The sequence below is a fragment of the Malurus melanocephalus genome, unplaced genomic scaffold, assembly GCF_030028575.1.
Source record: "Malurus melanocephalus ecotype Western Australia unplaced genomic scaffold, MMel_1.1 scaffold_28, whole genome shotgun sequence".
Taxonomy (NCBI): Eukaryota; Metazoa; Chordata; class Aves; order Passeriformes; family Maluridae; genus Malurus; species Malurus melanocephalus.
Genome location: NW_026623260.1, coordinates 552,610 through 569,970, shown reverse-complemented (window position 1 = coordinate 569,970; position 17,361 = coordinate 552,610). Strand labels below are relative to the sequence as shown.

Sequence of the window (17,361 nt, the reverse complement as noted above, 5' to 3'; positions counted from 1 at the left end):
AGTGCGGCGATGCGGCGGCGTTGCCATAGCAGCRGGGGCGCCGCCACCGGGTCGGGCCGGGCCATATCGGGCCAGGCTGTGCCGGGAAGGGCTGTGCCGGGGCGAACAATGGACAGACACTCCCGGTCCCTCTGGAGCACCGTGCCGGCCTTGGCTTTCCCCGGCCGGGGTCTGGAGCAGTAAGCCCCGGCAGAACCGCCACCGCCAGCCCCGTTCCCACGTGCCCGCCCCGCCCCGCCCCCCGCCCCGCCCGGGACCCGGAAGCACTTTCCCTCCGCGGGGACAGCGCGGCGGCGGCGGTGCCACAGTCACAGCTCCGGTCACAGTCCCGGCCTCGGACCCCGCCGCTCCCTGCCTGCTCCTCGGCCGCCCCACGGCCGCCGCCCCGCCGCCGCTGTCCTGCTGCTGCAACGCCGCCGTCTCCTTCTCCTCATGAAGCCCGTCGTCGTCTTCGTCCTCGGCGGGCCCGGGGCGGGCAAGGGGACGCAGTGCGCTCGCATCGTGGAGGTGAGGTGSTGGGGGTGCAGGACTGCACGGCCTGGCGACCCACAGAGCCCCGGGAGTTGTAGGATCCCCCTGTGGGGTCCGTGAACCTCTTTGGGGTGGTCGCTTGGGCATCGTGTCCCGCTCCGCTCGGCGGCGGGACCCGTATCTACCTTTCGGTTTGGTCTCTTGTCGAGCCCCCATCCATTCCTCTCCCCTTCGAAGCGATAAATAAAAGTAACTGACCCACATCTCCCCMTTAGTGGGTGAACTGGTGGGGCAGCCCACACTCCAGCCTCGCCGATCCCCTTCCAGCCCCTGTCAGGCCGCCTCGCCTTTTCCCTTGTGCTGCCTTTTCCCTCAGCCCCGCGGGATCGCACCCCACTGCTGGTTCTGTCTGCGCTGACACCCACCCTGGGGACACCACTTTTCTCATCCACTTTAAGGACTTGGGGTCGGGAGGCTGTCCCAGTTTCGGCCGCTGTGCCTTGGCAGAGGGGCAGGACAGCGGCCCTGGAGAAGCTGCCGGCTGCCCGGGCGGTGCTGCCTTGTCAGGCCAGTCCTGCGGCCCGTCCCGGTGGGTGGCTCCGTACACGTCTGCATGGCCACGTAGGTGGCTGCGGGGCTGCCACCCGGATGCTCAGGCAGCCGGGGTTGTGGCCTGGGAGAGAGGAGGTGAGGTGTCTTACAGTGATTGGGAATACGTGGACTTCAAATGGATCAAGGTCCATGCCTTCTGAGACCAGTCCCATAAATGTTACAGCTGGTACAGCAGGCATTGCAGGGAGTTGGCTTTTTGACCCGGTGCCATCTCAGTAAGTTGTGGAAATAATATGTTAAAAATAGAACGATTTTTTTTTTGTGTGTGTGTGTGTGTGACAGAATATGATAGAGGTCAAAGGATATCCTGATCCCACAGATGGTTCACCTTGTTCTTTTTAAACAGCCTAAGACTGACAGGATAATTTGCCCAAACTTTCAGTTAATTATCAAATTTTCAGTTTTCCAAATRCATTTTCACTGCATTTGAGACAATAAATATCTAAGAAAGGACAGTGAATGATGCATGGTGTAGTACTATCCTTTTAAAAACCAAAAACCACAGGGGTAATTGCACTGTATCCAGGTGGATAATTACAGGAGTAGTTAAAGCTAATGCTTTCAAACGTGTGTATGTTGGATTTGAAACAGCTCTTTTATGTTTTATTTCCTTTTTTTTTTTTCCTGAGCAGTTGTATGTATTTTTCTTATTAAAAGTCATATAAGATCAAAGCTGAATACCCTCACTGRAAGAAATGGCTAAGAACTGTGGTGATGTCTGTGTTCCTGAAACTATTGGTGGGAAAGAACCCCAAAACTCCTGGAATGGACACATTGTGTGTGTCCTCTGTTCTGGTGGTGCTCTGGGAGTGCTGTTACAGTTTATCCACACTGCTGTTAAATCCTGGACCTCAGTGCTGTGTAACTAAGTTAAGTGAATTCGGTCCAGACTAAAAAATGCCGTTATGGTTTTTGTTCTGAAGGATTTAAACCTCAAATTACAGACTTGTATTCAAACCAGCATATTCATTAAATTAAATTGTGGGATGGAAAGTTCACAGTGCACATAAAGCCTTTTTGGTAAGGTCAAATTCATCTCCTGGCACGTAGCAAACAAATGAGCTTAAACTATAGGGAAACCTTGTAGGCTGTCATTAATGGCTTTCACCAAACCATTAGTGTAGCCTCCAGGCTGAAGTACCTTGTGTGGCTGCTGGCCTGTGTTTAGAAGGATAAATGCCTGGATAGGCTGGATAGGCTGATATAATTGGATAAAGACCACTTTATTAGTAGGAGTTCAAATGAGCCATTGCTACTCAAATTATATTTCCAGCTAGAAAGAAAAGAAGAAAAACTTTGCTTGTGCTGTATTTATTTTCTTCTCTAAGCCTGGAAAGGAAAATTCAAATTCAAATAAATGYAAATTTGCTTTAATTCTGCTAATCCTGTTCACTACTTGGAAAGAAGTTTCTTGAAGTCAGTAGGCTGACAGTAGAAAGCACTCAGACCTGCTGACTGCAAAGGACAGCCTTCTTGCTGGCTCAGACACCTCCATGAGGGTCACTGSCTAAACTGRGAGGCACAAARGGTATGAGGTGKTTTAARGAGCAGTTGGACCGGTACAAGTATRCTGGAAAACTTTAGAAAAAGGGCACAGGAACAGAGAAGTGTGGGTGAAACACAGCAGAGGTACTGGAGAGCAGCAGCTTTTCTAAGCACAAATCCTTGGCCTGGCCCCTGGCAGCCCCCAGAGAGCTCTGGTGCAGGCAAATGAGCAGCCTGTGTGCAGTCAATGCTGCCTTTACGTTGGAAGTGTATTTTTATTTGTATTTTAAACCCTGTTGGCAGTTTGCCACAGAGAAAAAGGGGCTGTAGCTGAGWAATAATAAACCTCATTCATCCTTGTTGTAAAAGGACTGAATAATATTAGTTTACATTTGGAATGAATCTGACCCAGTATCTTGCTGTAAATCTGAAGGTTGTGCTGAACAAAAAGTCAGTATGAGCTATAAATATGTCTCGGTTGCTATTCCTACTGGAGATTTGGGACAGAGCACATCACATGTGGAAGGAGTCTCATTTGGCTGAGGTGAGATCTTGTATGATTTTAGCATCAAACCATTTTTATTAAAAACCAGGGGTGTCTGTGTTTTGTAGAGTAAAGGGGRTATTATGTACTTAATACCTGGGAATGATTTCTTAAAGGAGAGTTGTAATTTTTTTGCTGACTCTGCTTTGCATTTCCAAAAAGGGAGATGGGTATCCCATGTTGTAGGTGAAATATGTATTTAAGTACTAGCCTAAATCATAACTGCTCAGTATGTATGTGTGCTGAAATCCCTGAATGTGGAGAAGGCATGTATTCATGCCAAATTYGGACRCAAATGGAGAAATTATTTGAGGGAAGAAGACCTAATAGCAAGTGGAAATGGGTATTGACACAGTGTAAGAAAGGGAACAGTGGGTAAATGATTAGGATTCTTTATCTCCACAGATAAGGTTGGATGAGACAGCTCAACCAGGCTGGTTTTCTCCGATACGGAGGGAAGGCTCAACTCCTGTATGTTCTACAGATGCACAGAATTGTCAGGGAAATGCAAATGCAGCAGAACTGCTGCTGTTCTGGAGCAGTTCCTCCCATTTAGAGAGGGATGAAGCAGAATTCCCTCTTAAGTTCTTATCCTCTCCTTTCCAGCTCTGCAGATTAACTCCTGAAACCTTCCACAGCTTTGTTAGGTGGAGCTTGCCATCATCTGGGACTGTTGCGTAGCTGTCATGTGAGGCAGAATATTTGAGCTATAGTTGAATGATGTCATTTGAATGCAGGTTCTTGCAATAACCTTCATGCTTTCCACAGTGTATCTTCTGTGACTGTGAGATAATGAAATGTGCTTTAGTGCTGACTTCTGAACTTTGCTTATAAAATCATTATGGTAAAGTCAAGGAAAAGAAAATGCATTTGGCAAATCTGCACAAAATATGCTTTCTTGTGCTTAAATTTTAAATCCTTATAACCTCTGCCTGAGGTGCAAAGCTCTTTTGTTGATGGGAAGAATAATAACTAAATCGCTTTTCTTTATTCCAAGTAAGATTTGAGTTGTATTTTTTTGTCTATTTGTTTTGGCAAGGTGATCTGTAGAGATTTGAGRTATGCAAGACATCACTCTGTGTGTACCTAAAATATAATGCACCTTTACCACAGCCCTATCCTGTATGTGGTTAAATCTAAAATTAATTCTACAAGGTGAGATACTGAGCCTTCTCGTTTTTTTGTAAGAGCATAAGTTAATATCCAAATGGAAAAAGCTGTTAAGTTGCTTTGGGATATATGATAAGGAGATGTCCTGGGGTAAAGGAAACAATGCAAAGAAGAACTCATTGTATCAGAAATGCTCCTCTCAAAGTAGCAGAGGATTTAGGTTTTGCTGTCATGTGTTAATTGTCTTCTAGAAGTCTGCTGAGAGACAGTGTTAACGTCCTTGAAATAAAAACAGGGTTTAAATGGTTTGCTTTAAACTCAACTTCAGAAATCTCTTTAATGAGTCAAGTGGTAGTATTCTACTTAGTCTCTCATAGTTGATTTTAGAATATAAATTTCTATTTTTGAACTTTAGGGCTTTATTTTTTTTTTTTTTTTTTTTTTTTTTTTTTTTTTTTTTTTTTTTTTTTTTTATTTTTTTTTTTTTAACATGATGTGTGTTTAAATCTGCCCCTTGAAGATTTATCCCTGAACGTTTCCGTTTTGCAGATCACTGGGCATTAAATTTTGGACTTCCCAGAATATACTGGGTGTCTTTTGAGTCAATGTTCCTGAAGTGCTGTGGTGCTGTTTGCCCCCTCTCCCTTGGTGGCACTGTCAGTGGGATCTCCATTGTGTGTTTTGGTTTGTTAATATGGGGGTTTTGTTTGTTTTTCTTTCCCCGAGACAAGAGCATATTTCAAACTAAGCCTTTTTTTTTTTTCATTTTTGTAGTGGAATAAGCAGACAGAAGTTCTATTACTGCATTATCCTCTGTACCCCAAAGATTTAGGTCCATGGGCTAATAGGACAGACAAAAGCTTTCTAGGTTAAAAAATCCCAAAGGCTGCAGGCTTTACAAGGTTCTTTTTTTAACCAGCTGTTGAATGGTGTGTGTGTGTAGCAAATTTTGGTTGTTTATTAAGGTTGCCCAAGATATGACAGGTCAGAWCCAGGGCAATAAAAGTTTGTATTTTATTTGTTTAAATCTTAAGCCCTGTGACTTTCATTTTCAAACTAACAATGATAAGCCAAGATTGGAGTCAAGGTCAAAGCAGTAATTTGTGCTTCTCTTGCTCCTTGGCTTCTGCTCTCTTAAGGAAGTCTCAAGCTGTGTGTTTAGTGGGGAGATATGTTGCTGGACCACACAAGGCTGAATCAGAAATAAACCCTGTGCCCCTGGGAAGGGTCTGTGTAAGGAGTCCCAGTGGCAGCTGCCGCACACCACTGCTCCTTCCTGCGATCTCTGATCCTTCCTGACTGCCGAGAGTGCTGGGGCAGACTGCGCCCGGTTCGAGCTGACACAGATGTGACTCATGGATTTCCAGTTCTGTTCATCTGTTTATTGTATTTACTGAAAACAAAGCGTGTTCTGTCTGCCGAGTGAAAGTTGCAAATCCTCGCTGACAGAAGGAAGCTGGAAGGGCTGGAGGACAGGGGAGGRAAGGCTGCAGTCTCGGGTTGGAATTTGGAGATGTGCAGCACACAGCTTGTGTGTCCCAGTGTGTCCTGCWGCGTGGGGACTGGTTAATCGGGCAAAGAGACAAACAGCAAGTGGTGTTCTGATCTGCTCTATCCACTGTTGCTGTGATGGGATCGTTGGAAACTTGAGCTTGCCTTTCCATTTCACTGGCTTCTTGTTTTGTTTTGGTTTGAGTTTTTAAATTATTTTTATGTTTTATTTTTTTAAAGCAAAAGAGGAAGATGTCTAGAGTGGTGCTGAAGACAGCACTTTCTCATTCACCACTGATTTTTGTAAATTATATTTGGAGAACCATAATTTTAAAAAAATGGTTTTGAAGATAATGAGAACTTGTGTAATAAGTAGATGTGGTGCTTGCATTACTCTTGCCAGTTTTACTCAAGACATTCAGGGCACAAAACTTGCTTTGATTTTAAGTGAGAGAAACCCTCAGCTAATGTTCTATATTGGAGCATATAATCATAATACCAGGAACTTGCASTACTTGTGTAATAATGAGAACTTGTGTTATAGTGACTTACTGATTTATTCTTTTTTTTCTTCTTCTAGATCACACCAGTCTGACAGCATATCAGCAAACATTATTTCTGAAATATATTTTAGAATATTTAGAATACATTACTTCCGTATTTTCTTTTTCCTTCTCTGTAATCTCAAAATCTCTYTGGATTTAAGGTGCTTGACATCCAAGTATTTGGAAATGCTTTTTTTACCTAATTTGTTTCAAGTCTTCCTTTCAGTCTGATATTATGTGTCTAGCAAGAACAGGGGCAACTGCTTTTTCATTGGCAATCACGGTCCTGCTCCCTTTTTGATTGCAAAGGATTGGTAGGAGTGGCAATGAGTCACATCCTGGGGATTGCATCAAGATGAGCTTGGCACTGCTGAAAGTCCTGCTGGCCCAAGGCAGACCTTGTCAAGGCGTGAGARTGCTTTGACCTGTGTTTTGTGTARTTAYATCACAGTCTCTTCTGCAAGCCCTTGGCGCTGCGATGATTTGCTGCAACTCAGGACACTTGCTGAGCGTTTATCTCGCCTAAAATGAAAGAAAACTTTGTGTCCTGAATGACTTGATTAAAACTGGCAAGGGTAGTGTGAGCACCACATCTCTGAAGCCTTCTGTGTGTGGAGCAGCAGCCAAGTCGTTCTCCTCCCTTGTTTGCATTGTTTAAACCGACGTGTTTTCTTTGGCTCTTGGCTCAGTACAGTTAACAAATAGATGTTTTGCCCCTGAAGGAGAGGTTTGTTTTTCTTATTGCCTGGTTAAGCCATTCTGAGAGTTAGTCTTGAATATAATTTATTATTATCTCAAACAAGTCTGTTTGTATAACAGCACTTTAAAACACTTCTGTCTTTTACTTTACAGTTCAGCCATAGAAAACTACTTTAGTTTGCTGTTGCAAAAGATGAAGAATTCAAAAAATTGTTGGACTCAATTTTGTTTTCATGCATGAAAAGGAAAATGCCAAGGAAAATTAAATGGTTTGGTAATCCTCTAAAACCTAAGGGATTATATTTTCCTCCTGTTTTCTCCTTTGTAGGAACCTGATGTTAAAAAAAATCATCATTCTTTAGCAAGAAGAACTACATGTTAATTTAGTATTCAGCAAAGTAGTGTTTCTTGCTTATAAGGAACGATTTATTTTGGTTTATGGCTTCTTTAGGTTATAAATATTTAGATTTGCAATTAGTTAGGCATATCCAAATGCAATGTACATTAAAGCAAGAGTAGAGTGAGCTTACAGAGGATGTCTGTGGAGCTTTTCCTTCACAGTTACTTACAGCAAAATCTTGCTTCTGTTTTTTGCCAACTGTGTACAGTTTTGGAGATTTAGGTAATTATATCCTTTCTTAAATTATGACTATGGCAGAACTAACTTTCCATGCTTTTGTGGGTGAAATTGGAAAGCAACTGAAATGTTTTAAAGTCACTTAGTGGGTTGTGTAATATTTCTGTTGTACTTAGTTCAGTAGCCAAGTTTTTAAATCCTAAGTTCACAGCCTCACGAAGTGTGTAGTCACATTATTATGCCTYTCAGACACCTTGACTGAAATTTGCTTTRGATGTTGCTGCAGCCAAACTGATAACCCTGAAGTTTTTTGCTGCTGCTTTTGTTTCATGTAAAAACTTTCAGATGAGGATGTATATATGTGCTCTGTTTTGAATGTATAGCTAGCTTARGCAATCACCAAGGAGTTGTCTTTATTGCCTGTTTCATGGACTGTATTTGGTCGTGGAGCGTGGTACACTTTGTTAGTTTTCTTGTGGTGTTAAATGAGCTGAGAAAATGATTATTTTGTGCTGTGACATTTCCTTTGCAACAATACATTTCTCTTTGGTAGGAATGTGTTTGTATGCTTGCACTAGGTATCTATTTACGATGATACATGCCAGAGAAATTCAAGCATAATAAATACTTTCCATCAGTATTTTTTATTAGTGACTATTTTAGTAACTTGAGGTGATAGAAAAGAGCAATGGTGTGTKCTGTTTTCCTGCACACTGCTATCAGATTGATAGATTTGAACCTGATCTCTCTGCTCTCTGTTGGCTGTTCATAGTGTGACAGAGGGTGGCACCAGTGTAGCTATTTACCTTCATCTGCCACRTCATCCTTAGGAGAAGTCACTGGTTTTCCCCAAGGGCTGGTCTCCGAGTTTATCATGGTCATCCCAAGGAAGGACATAGCAGGGAAGGGAGGACTATTTGTGCAAGTGCCATGTTATGTATKATTTCACCAAGGTAGGGGAGGAAGTTGATGCCAGAACCACAAATGAACGTAGGGATTTCTGACTTATCCTGTGCTTGGGACATTCCTCCAGCTCCAAAGGACCTTTTCTTTAAGTAGGTAATTAAACAAAATTCTTTGTTTATTCTTTTTTCATTTGTCATGTTTCCGAATGTAACAAAATTGCCTTTGGAAACTGTACACAAACACCGGCCCAAAATCCTGTTGAGCATTTTATCAAAGGATGTCCAGTCCTGGGCACCTCACTTCAAAAAGACATTGAGGTGCTGGAGTGTGTCCAGAAAAGGTAATGGAGCTGGGGAAGGGCCTGGAGAGTAAGTCCTATGAGCAGCTRCTGAGGGAGCTGGGGATGTTCAGCCTGAAGAAAAGAAAAAATTGGGGGAAACCTTGTCATTCACAACTCCCTGAAAGATAGGAGTCAGCCTCTTCTCCCAGCCAGTCAGCAATAGGACAAGATGGAATTGCCTCAGGCTGGGCTGGGAGAAGTTCAGGTTGGACACCAGAAAGAATTTCATCTCTGAAATGGTTGTCAAACACTGGCCCAGGGAGGTGGTGGAGTCACCATTTGTGGAAGCAYTCAAGGAACAACTACATGTGRCMCTTAGAGCTATGGTTTAGTTGCCTTGGTGGTGTTTGGTCAAAGGTGCTGTACCCAGTGATCTTGAAGGTCTTTTCTATCCTTAATGACTCTGTGATTCTTCCTGTGTGTGCTCTGTGCAGAGTGTGCWGTATTGTCAGATTGCACATTGAACATTGAACAGATCCTTCACTACTAGCAAGATGCTGTTCCCTGTGTTTTTCTGTTGCACTATAAAGATTAATAGGYCTGACACTGTTGATTGCTGTTAAGTTTGCACAAGTGCTCTAACTGAAGGGAGCCTGTTTTTGTTTTGCCTGCTGCAGAAATATGGCTACACACACCTATCTGCTGGTGACCTCCTCCGGGATGAGCGGAAAAGGCCGGGCTCCCAGTACGGAGARCTCATYGAGAACTACATCAAGGAGGGGGAAATCGTACCAGTTGAAATAACCATCAGCTTGCTGAAGAGGGTAAGGAAAGGGCTATTTCCTTGCAGGGTCACTCTTGCAGACCAAGCAACGAAGAGGTGGCTGTGTTCTCACAGAGCTGCCTTTCCTCCAGTGTGAGAGGTAGGAATGGGCAGACACGGAGGTGCTTCTRTCAGCAATCAGTTGTGTTTCTTTCTGACTGCTGGAGATCTGATGGCCTCTGATACCTGGGGATCTGTGAGAATGGTTATTTTTATTTCTTTTAATTTTCAGTACCTCTAGGAAAATCAGTTAAACTATTTCTTATTTCCTTGCACTAGCTTTTAGACCTCTTGGTCCGCTCTGCTGTGTTCAATTGGAGGGTAGAGGTCTTAAATTTAAAGGCACTAAGATTTGCAAGTTTTATCAAAATAGATAGTCAGGTGAAGGAAAAGAGYACCTCCTAATGTTCTTGTGAAAGGAAAAGCTTTATACTTTATCCTTATTGGATGGCCATGAAAACAATGAGTATCTCCTTTGAGACGAAAAAGGCTTCTGTTCATGGCACTAAATTTATATGGAGCTTTTCCTTTAGGATTAACTCTAGATCGGGGATGTTTTGATGTCTTATTGTGTAAAGACACTTCTCAGTATCTTGTAGAAAATCAGTTTTGAAGCTGGGATTGTGTTACGAGATTTTGAGCTTTTTGAAATAATTGATTCGGTTTGAACAATAGCTATGTTGGTGCATCAGTGAATGAACCAGCATGYATTGAAAGTGAAACAAAAGCACATTTTGTAAATCTGCAGTAATCCTAAAATAAGTACTTCTCAAYTTACCATATCAACATTTTGGTGGTTAATTAGTAAGTAGATAAATCAGTGTATGTACAGGAGAATGTGAATTGAATTATCTTTTATCAGGCTATGGATCAAACAATGGCTGCCAATTCCCAGAAGAACAAGTTTTTGATTGATGGATTTCCCAGGAATGAAGATAATCTTCAAGGCTGGAATAAGACTATGGATGGAAAGGCGGATGTTTCCTTTGTTCTCTTTTTCGATTGTGACAATGAGGTAATGAAGTGTCTAATGCTGTAACTTCCTTTCTTGCAATATTGTGGGGATCATTCAAGAACAATTAGACTCTGTCAGGTAGAATGGACTACTGTAAGAGTAGCAGGAAACCTTGGCCTGTGAGTTTGAAGAGTTTTTTGGCAACTTATTTTAACAGATGAAAAACTGCATGTTTATTAAAATAGACAGCTAATGACACTTGGTATAATCATAAGTGAATGAATTATATTGAGGAAGTACTCCAGGCAATTGCATTCTTAAAGAAAACTTACCAAAACTTTAAATAGATTTTGTTGATTTACAAAATTATTTGGTTACTTTTCAGAAACTATTTCTCTATTTACTCTTAGTAATTTGTTGTTTAGTCCAAAATTAACTTGGTACAATGTTTGCTTTAATTTTAAAGTGCAGCAGCAATCTTTATTTTCAAAGTTACTAGCTGTGCTGTAGGATAGTCAGCAATCAACATTTTATTCAGCAAGTCATTAAATTACAAGGGCTTTTTGACAGTGATGCATTAAATTMATTTAACAAGTGCCATGAGGTGCTGTCTTTTTAATATGTCAGTGCCCTTGAGCATAAAAACTGATACGAACATCCCAGCACCTTAAGCTGACGTTTTTCCCTTTTACCCCTTTCGCCAACTTCCTGAGGTTTTGGGGTTTTTTAACTTATTTGCAATTATTTTGCAAAGAACATGTGAGGAATTTTTCTGTTAAAACCTTGAATAAGATTAAATTAATTTTTTTGCCTGGTGAGGCATTAATTTTGGGATTCTGATTTTATTACTAGATCTAAAAATAGACAATGCCTAAATGATCTTTACCATATGTGTACTGTGTAGGAAAAAAGTAATTTGTAACCATTGTCCTTTTGCCTGAATAGGATAAATGTATTCATGGAGTGTGTATGTGTCAGCTTTGCTTATTTAACTATAGGTTTAAAAAACTTAGTTCATTGGGACACTTCTACGTGTTAGTTTTTCATTTTTTTTACTTAGATTTTGAAGTCTTCATTATAGCAATGTCAGGTAAGAACATTTCAACTGACAAAAACTTAGTATTGTCAGTTTGCCTTACAAAATTCTTGAGAGAACATACAGTGACTTTCTTTCAGTGCAGACATATGTTAATAGTCCAATTTGACATGCTGCTTTTCAGAAAGCCTGAACACATCCTTGAAAATCAGGTAGTTTTCTTTTAAAAATGTCTCAGGTTGGAGATCCAKTCAAGCCACAGAGCTTGATGCTGCTTTTATTTCCTCTGACCCCAATCCCATTTTAATAAACTGAAGTGTAAATCATCATCCTTCTTCCCTGAAAGAATCTAACTTCCTGTGTGAGTTCTGCTTACATCCACCAGAGCTGGATTATATTTTGTGACCAGACCAATTTAGATGTACAGGATTTTTGTGTGTTCCTGCTCTCAGGATGATGGCAGCTTGCATTCCTGGTTGTAGTCATCCATTTTATGTTTTTTTGTAGATATGCATTGGCCGCTGTCTTGAAAGAGGCAAGAGCAGTGGTAGGAGTGATGATAATCGGGAGAGCCTGGAAAAGAGGTACTATCTTCAAAACTTTTCAGTTCCCTTCTCTTTATAGTTTACTATGTAATGTGKTTTTTTTTCTCCCTGTGCTTTCTCTTAGAATTCATACATATCTGCAGTCTACTAAGCCTATCATAGATTTGTATGAGAGAATGGGAAAAGTCAGAAAAGTGGATGCCTCTAAATCTGTTGATGAAGTAAGTATACAAGCCACAAAACCATGGGGATGACAGTGGCAGAGTGCATATTTTTGGCATTTTTCTGGGATGTGTGTATGTGTGGTTAGTCTGCTAATTAAGCATTGATGTGTATTACTGAGGGAGGTTGTGGAGCTCTTGATTTGACTCTTGAAGGACAGAGTAAGATGTGAATAACTTTGGGAAATTGATTAGTTCTGCTTGAGTGCAAGTTGAACTAAACACATTTCCAGTGTTTCTGTGTTAMCAGTGTCTTGCCTTTTTAATTTTCATGAGCTTTTGCTCTTCTGAAGTAGTGTTGCTCTTCTGCCTGCTTCCCAGAATTGATGCCAATTTCACTGTTAAAGAATTATTGTGAATGTTCTAAAAAAAACTCTATATATTTTAAAAAATGCTTTCAAATACTGTTTATGTTGGTTTAACTTGAAGTAAGTGTTTGATGAATGCTTCATAAAATTCTTCTTTATCTTTTCAGGTTTTTGAAAAAGTTGTACAAATTTTCGACAAAGAAGGCTAATTCCCAGCTTGAAACGTCATTTAAACTTGTGCTTGAATCTTGCTTGAATAGCTGCTACTGCAGTCCACTCTTTGTAATTATTTTAAAAGATTTTTTATTTTTTTTTCACATATCTAATGATGATTGGAAAAGCAGTTGATTAGGAATGKATCTGCTTTTTAAATAGGAAATAATTTCTTGTGGCTATTGTATACAAGTTTCAGGGTTCTCCGCTAGTGCAGGTTCAGTTACTCACATGGCAGAATCACATCTTTCTGAAGAAACTTTATTYTTCCACAGTTGTGTGCCTGTCATGGGCAGTCCTTCTTCTTCCTTATTGCCATACACCTACTTGTTGTTTTTAAGGAACAACTGAACAGCAGCATTAAGCAATGAAGGATCCATGTACCCTTTCTTTGTTTTTTGGATGCTTGGACCAAATTTAGCAGGGTTGTTTTTTTTCCAAAGTATTATCTTGTCCAAAATTCCATTATATCCCCAAACCTGAATTCTTCAAGTCAAGCTACAGTTAGTATGAGAATTTGTTTTAGCAGTTCTTGAAAAACTATTAAATATGCTTTTCAGGAATAGACACATAAAGTACTTTATGGAAAGTGGTGCTTCCTTATGACTCTGGATGTAAACTGTCTTGTAAGTTCTTGGATGACGTGGCCTTGGATTCTACCTTGTTTTCATTTGCAAAAGATTAAGAACGTCGGTTTAGTATTTCAATACTCATTTATCCTAAATGATAGTTATGTTGTTAACTGCAGTRTGGTCTTCACAAGATGGCAAAGCTCTTAGATAATAAGATTAGTGAGTAAGCAAAATCTTCTAACAGTTCTGTCTTTTGTAACAAGTGGAAGGCTTTTTCTTTATTATTATTGAAATACTGTGTTACCAAATGCTTTAAGGTTTGTTACCTGGGGAAATATTTTTATGGTTAAACTAGTGAATTTGTTTCCCTAAAAATGTGTACTTTTAATAGCTGTTTGTTTGAGAAGTTTGTAAGTTATTGCACTTTTGTTACGATGTAGTCAGCTGAGGGGAAGAGAACTGCGGACAAAAGTTTCATTCCCTGAAACAGAGTCCTGCCTTCACTTGTTCTCTTGAATTAGCCAAGTGCAGTCAGCAGCAATAGCTGGGGTGAGCAGGGATCTGATTGAAGCAAACTGGTTGAAATGTTTGCACAGATGTGGTGCAATTTTGTCTTTTGTTTAAGCTTTTCTGTCCCCTGTATAGTAAGGATAGGTCTGGGGGGCCCAGCCATGCATTCCTTGCATGCCCTAAGCTTCCACTGAAGGCCTGAAGATGAGAGTTTTAACTAATTTTAGTGATAGAGTGGTTGTTCCTTCATTAACTGACGCTGTAATTGGTCTGTGTAATGCTAATTACACAGAACTGCAATTTGGAAATCTTGGTGTTCAGCTTTAGTAATGACTTTCTCTGTTTAGGAAAAGGTTTAAATTAAGCTTAGCTTTTAATTAGAATCAGATGTGTTGGTCCTCATCCTGCAGTCAGATCTGTATTTTCAGGAATTCTCATCTCGCCRAGGTTGTTGAGGCTGCTGGACTGAAACAGAGATGAGTACAGAAACAAGGGTAAACTGCAGTAGCTTTTCTACTCTGATAGGAGTTCAGGCAATAGACTGGCCACAAATAGCTGTTTACTACTGCAGGATATATGGACCATGACTGCTTTTGTGAGTGTGGGAGGCTGATGCTCACTCTTTATGAATTTCCTCTATAAAAAGAAAAGACAACTTGGAATTTAATTCTTACTCTATAAGAACGGTGACATGGATAGTATCCAACAAAACTGCRTGTTTTAACATGAAGGTTAGAATCAGTGTTTTTCCAAAAATATTTCAGACTGGATTCTTTAATCCAATTAGAGATATTTAATTCACTCTTGTTTCTAAATTATTGATTTTTACAAGTTCTGCTTAGAATAGAGTATCCCATTTTCTCTCATCATATAATTTTCTGTGTATTTAAGTGCTGAAACAAAAAAAAAAACAAAACCTTCTGGAGCAAGTTTTAGAAAAGCACCCAACAATATTTTGGCAATATTGAATTTGGAGTGGATTGTAATGTGTCTGTGCAAGGACTAGATTTTTTTGTCATTTTATTTATTAAAGATGCCATTAAATGTGTTACCACTTTTTTCAAGATGGACTTCTGATTGAAATAAAGATTAAAGGCAATATGCCAATGTGTTGTGTCCATTTAGCAGCAAAAGTGTATAAAGAATTTGAGGAGATCCAATAAACTTTGTTCTGTGGCTTAATGAATGCTTGGCTTACAGTTATCTGTCACAAGGGATGTTTTTCCATATATATCCATCTACATAAAGTGAGTATTTATTGGAGTTAGGTATTTCATGTAGCCACATGCACAGGTATGTGTATGAAAGTTCAGTTTTCACCATCAAAATAGAAATCCTGAATATCCTTTTAGGCACAGGATAAGACCAGGCCATTGCCTGGTGGAATTGGTACCTTTTCTTGATTATACAGGTTTATCAGAAGACTRTTCATGTAGTTGTGCAGTGATAATTCATTACGAACATGTGTGGAAGAAAAGGGACTTGAAGTAGTCTTGAAAACACAAACCTATTGTGCACCTGCTGTTGGAGACATATTTTGGCTGGATTTCTCACAATTCCTTGCTCAATCAGCAGCTGATCTCCTGAATGCTGTTGTGCTGGCTCTGCAGCACATGCCTACGTGCTGTACTCCAGACTGTTCTTAAAGGAGATTGGCACAGCATAATATTCTGTATAAAAGAAACTASGAGGTTGCCAGGCTTATTTTAAATAGCCCATTTTATATAAAGATTTGTTACAAAACAGGTTGTTTTGTTACATGTAGGTTCCTGGCAAACATGTTTAACTTAGAATCAGAGTCACTGGTGTTGGAAAATGTTTCTAAGATCGCGTCCAACCCTTCCAACTTGAAACTTTACTCTGGAAAGATTTGCAGAGCTGGTCTGAAAGGGGTGGGAAAAGCCAGGGATTTTTCAGCAGGGGTAGGTACCTTTTTGCTGGTAAAATTGCAGAGACCAAACTATTGCTGAAACCTTACCCTGAAGTTGTAGCATCTCCACAGGGATGGACTGAAAGAGTAAAGCTGCCCATCAAATTGGCACCTTTTGGGCAGAGATTTTGAGTTATCTCCCACTGTGGGAGTAGAGGCAGGCAGAAAAAAAAACCATAAGCATGCACTTGAGAATTGTCTCAGTGTAAGATATCCCTCACTTGCAACATTTGTCCTTAAGGAGAGTTGGCTCATGAGGGAGTTTGGAGGTCTTGTGAAAAATTCTGTGTCTTACGACAGTGGGGACATCTGTGCTGCCTGAACTGGGGAGAAGGGGAGAGTTAAACAGAAAAAACCCTCAGTTCAGACCAGAGCTGCCAGCTGTCATTACCGGTTGGCAGTTTCTGGCTGCCAGCACTTAGGAAAGTTGCAGCTTAGGGGATTACTTTCCTCCTCTGGTGTGAGGTTCAGTACCAGTTCGGTCCGTGTTGTGGCACAGATGTCTCTGAAGGCTACGATTGTGACAGCTCTGCTGGTCTTTGCTCCAGGGGGCAACAGTTGGCTCCTTGGCACAATCAAGTTGTTTTTTCCAGCCGTGGTGCAGCAGGACTTGGAGACCTGAGACTATTCCCTTGCCACAGTCCAAACATCCCAGGGTTAACAGCTGGTTATGAAAACTGCAAGACAATGTGAAGAGGATTCTCCTGATCAGGTAACAAAGGAGACAGTAAATATGAAATAATATAAGAATATTAATACTTGGTTTTGTAGATGCACACTCTTGATCTGYAGACCTTTATAAGCCTCCCAGTGGAGATAGGGGAGCATGGAAGAGTTTAATCTTTCATCTGTCTGCTATTTTTCRTGGATTACTTAGTTTAAGATGGTGGTTTTCAGCCTGTGTGTAGAGTAGAGCATTTCTGTTAGTAACAAAAGGCGTCTTTATTRAGTCTTCTAATCTGCTCAGCTGAGGTATGCTCTATCCTCTTTGCTTTCTGCCTTTTAATGCCTTTTCCTTACCTTTCTGAATTGCAGATGCTCTTTGGGATAGGGAAGGGGGTGCTCTTGCCAATCTCTACGTGTCTTGCTAAATAGAGAAAATCTTTAAACCTTCATCTGGAGCAATCTGAACCTGTTTCTGACATGAACTTGGTACATAAGCTGTAAAAAAAAAAACGACATAAAGCACATTGCTTCTTTTTTTTTTCTTTCTTCCAGCTACAGGAAATCTCTGTAGTACCTCTGCTCTTTTCTCCTATGTGAGTCAGATCAGCTGTGTCTGCCTTGCTTCAGCACAGTGCTTAGCAGCAGTTGCATGAGAAAACCTCAATCACTAGATGTTAAACCAGCAGTGACCAGTTACACATCAATGGAGGCAAGTGAGATGGCTSAGGAGGGGAGGGAAGATGCTTAGAGAAGCTCAGACAATTATGCTTCACTCTCAGATTTCAGCTTTGGATAAATACTGTTCCACAGGGCAGCGATGCTTGTGGATTCCAGCTATTTCATGATTGTGCTGTATGGAAAT

General features: G+C 40.7%; 1 protein-coding gene across 1 annotated transcript; it reads left to right on the top strand.

The window, feature by feature from the left end:
- The first annotated feature begins 273 nt into the window (after positions 1–273).
- Positions 274–15,089, top strand: CMPK1 (cytidine/uridine monophosphate kinase 1). The gene is made up of 6 exons (XM_057390521.1): positions 274–507; positions 9,398–9,544; positions 10,406–10,558; positions 12,042–12,118; positions 12,204–12,300; positions 12,776–15,089. The coding sequence occupies exons 1-6, from the start codon at positions 433–435 to the stop codon at positions 12,815–12,817; spliced, it is 591 nt and encodes a 196-aa protein (XP_057246504.1). The 5' UTR covers positions 274–432; the 3' UTR covers positions 12,818–15,089.
- The last annotated feature ends 2,272 nt before the right edge of the window (positions 15,090–17,361 follow it).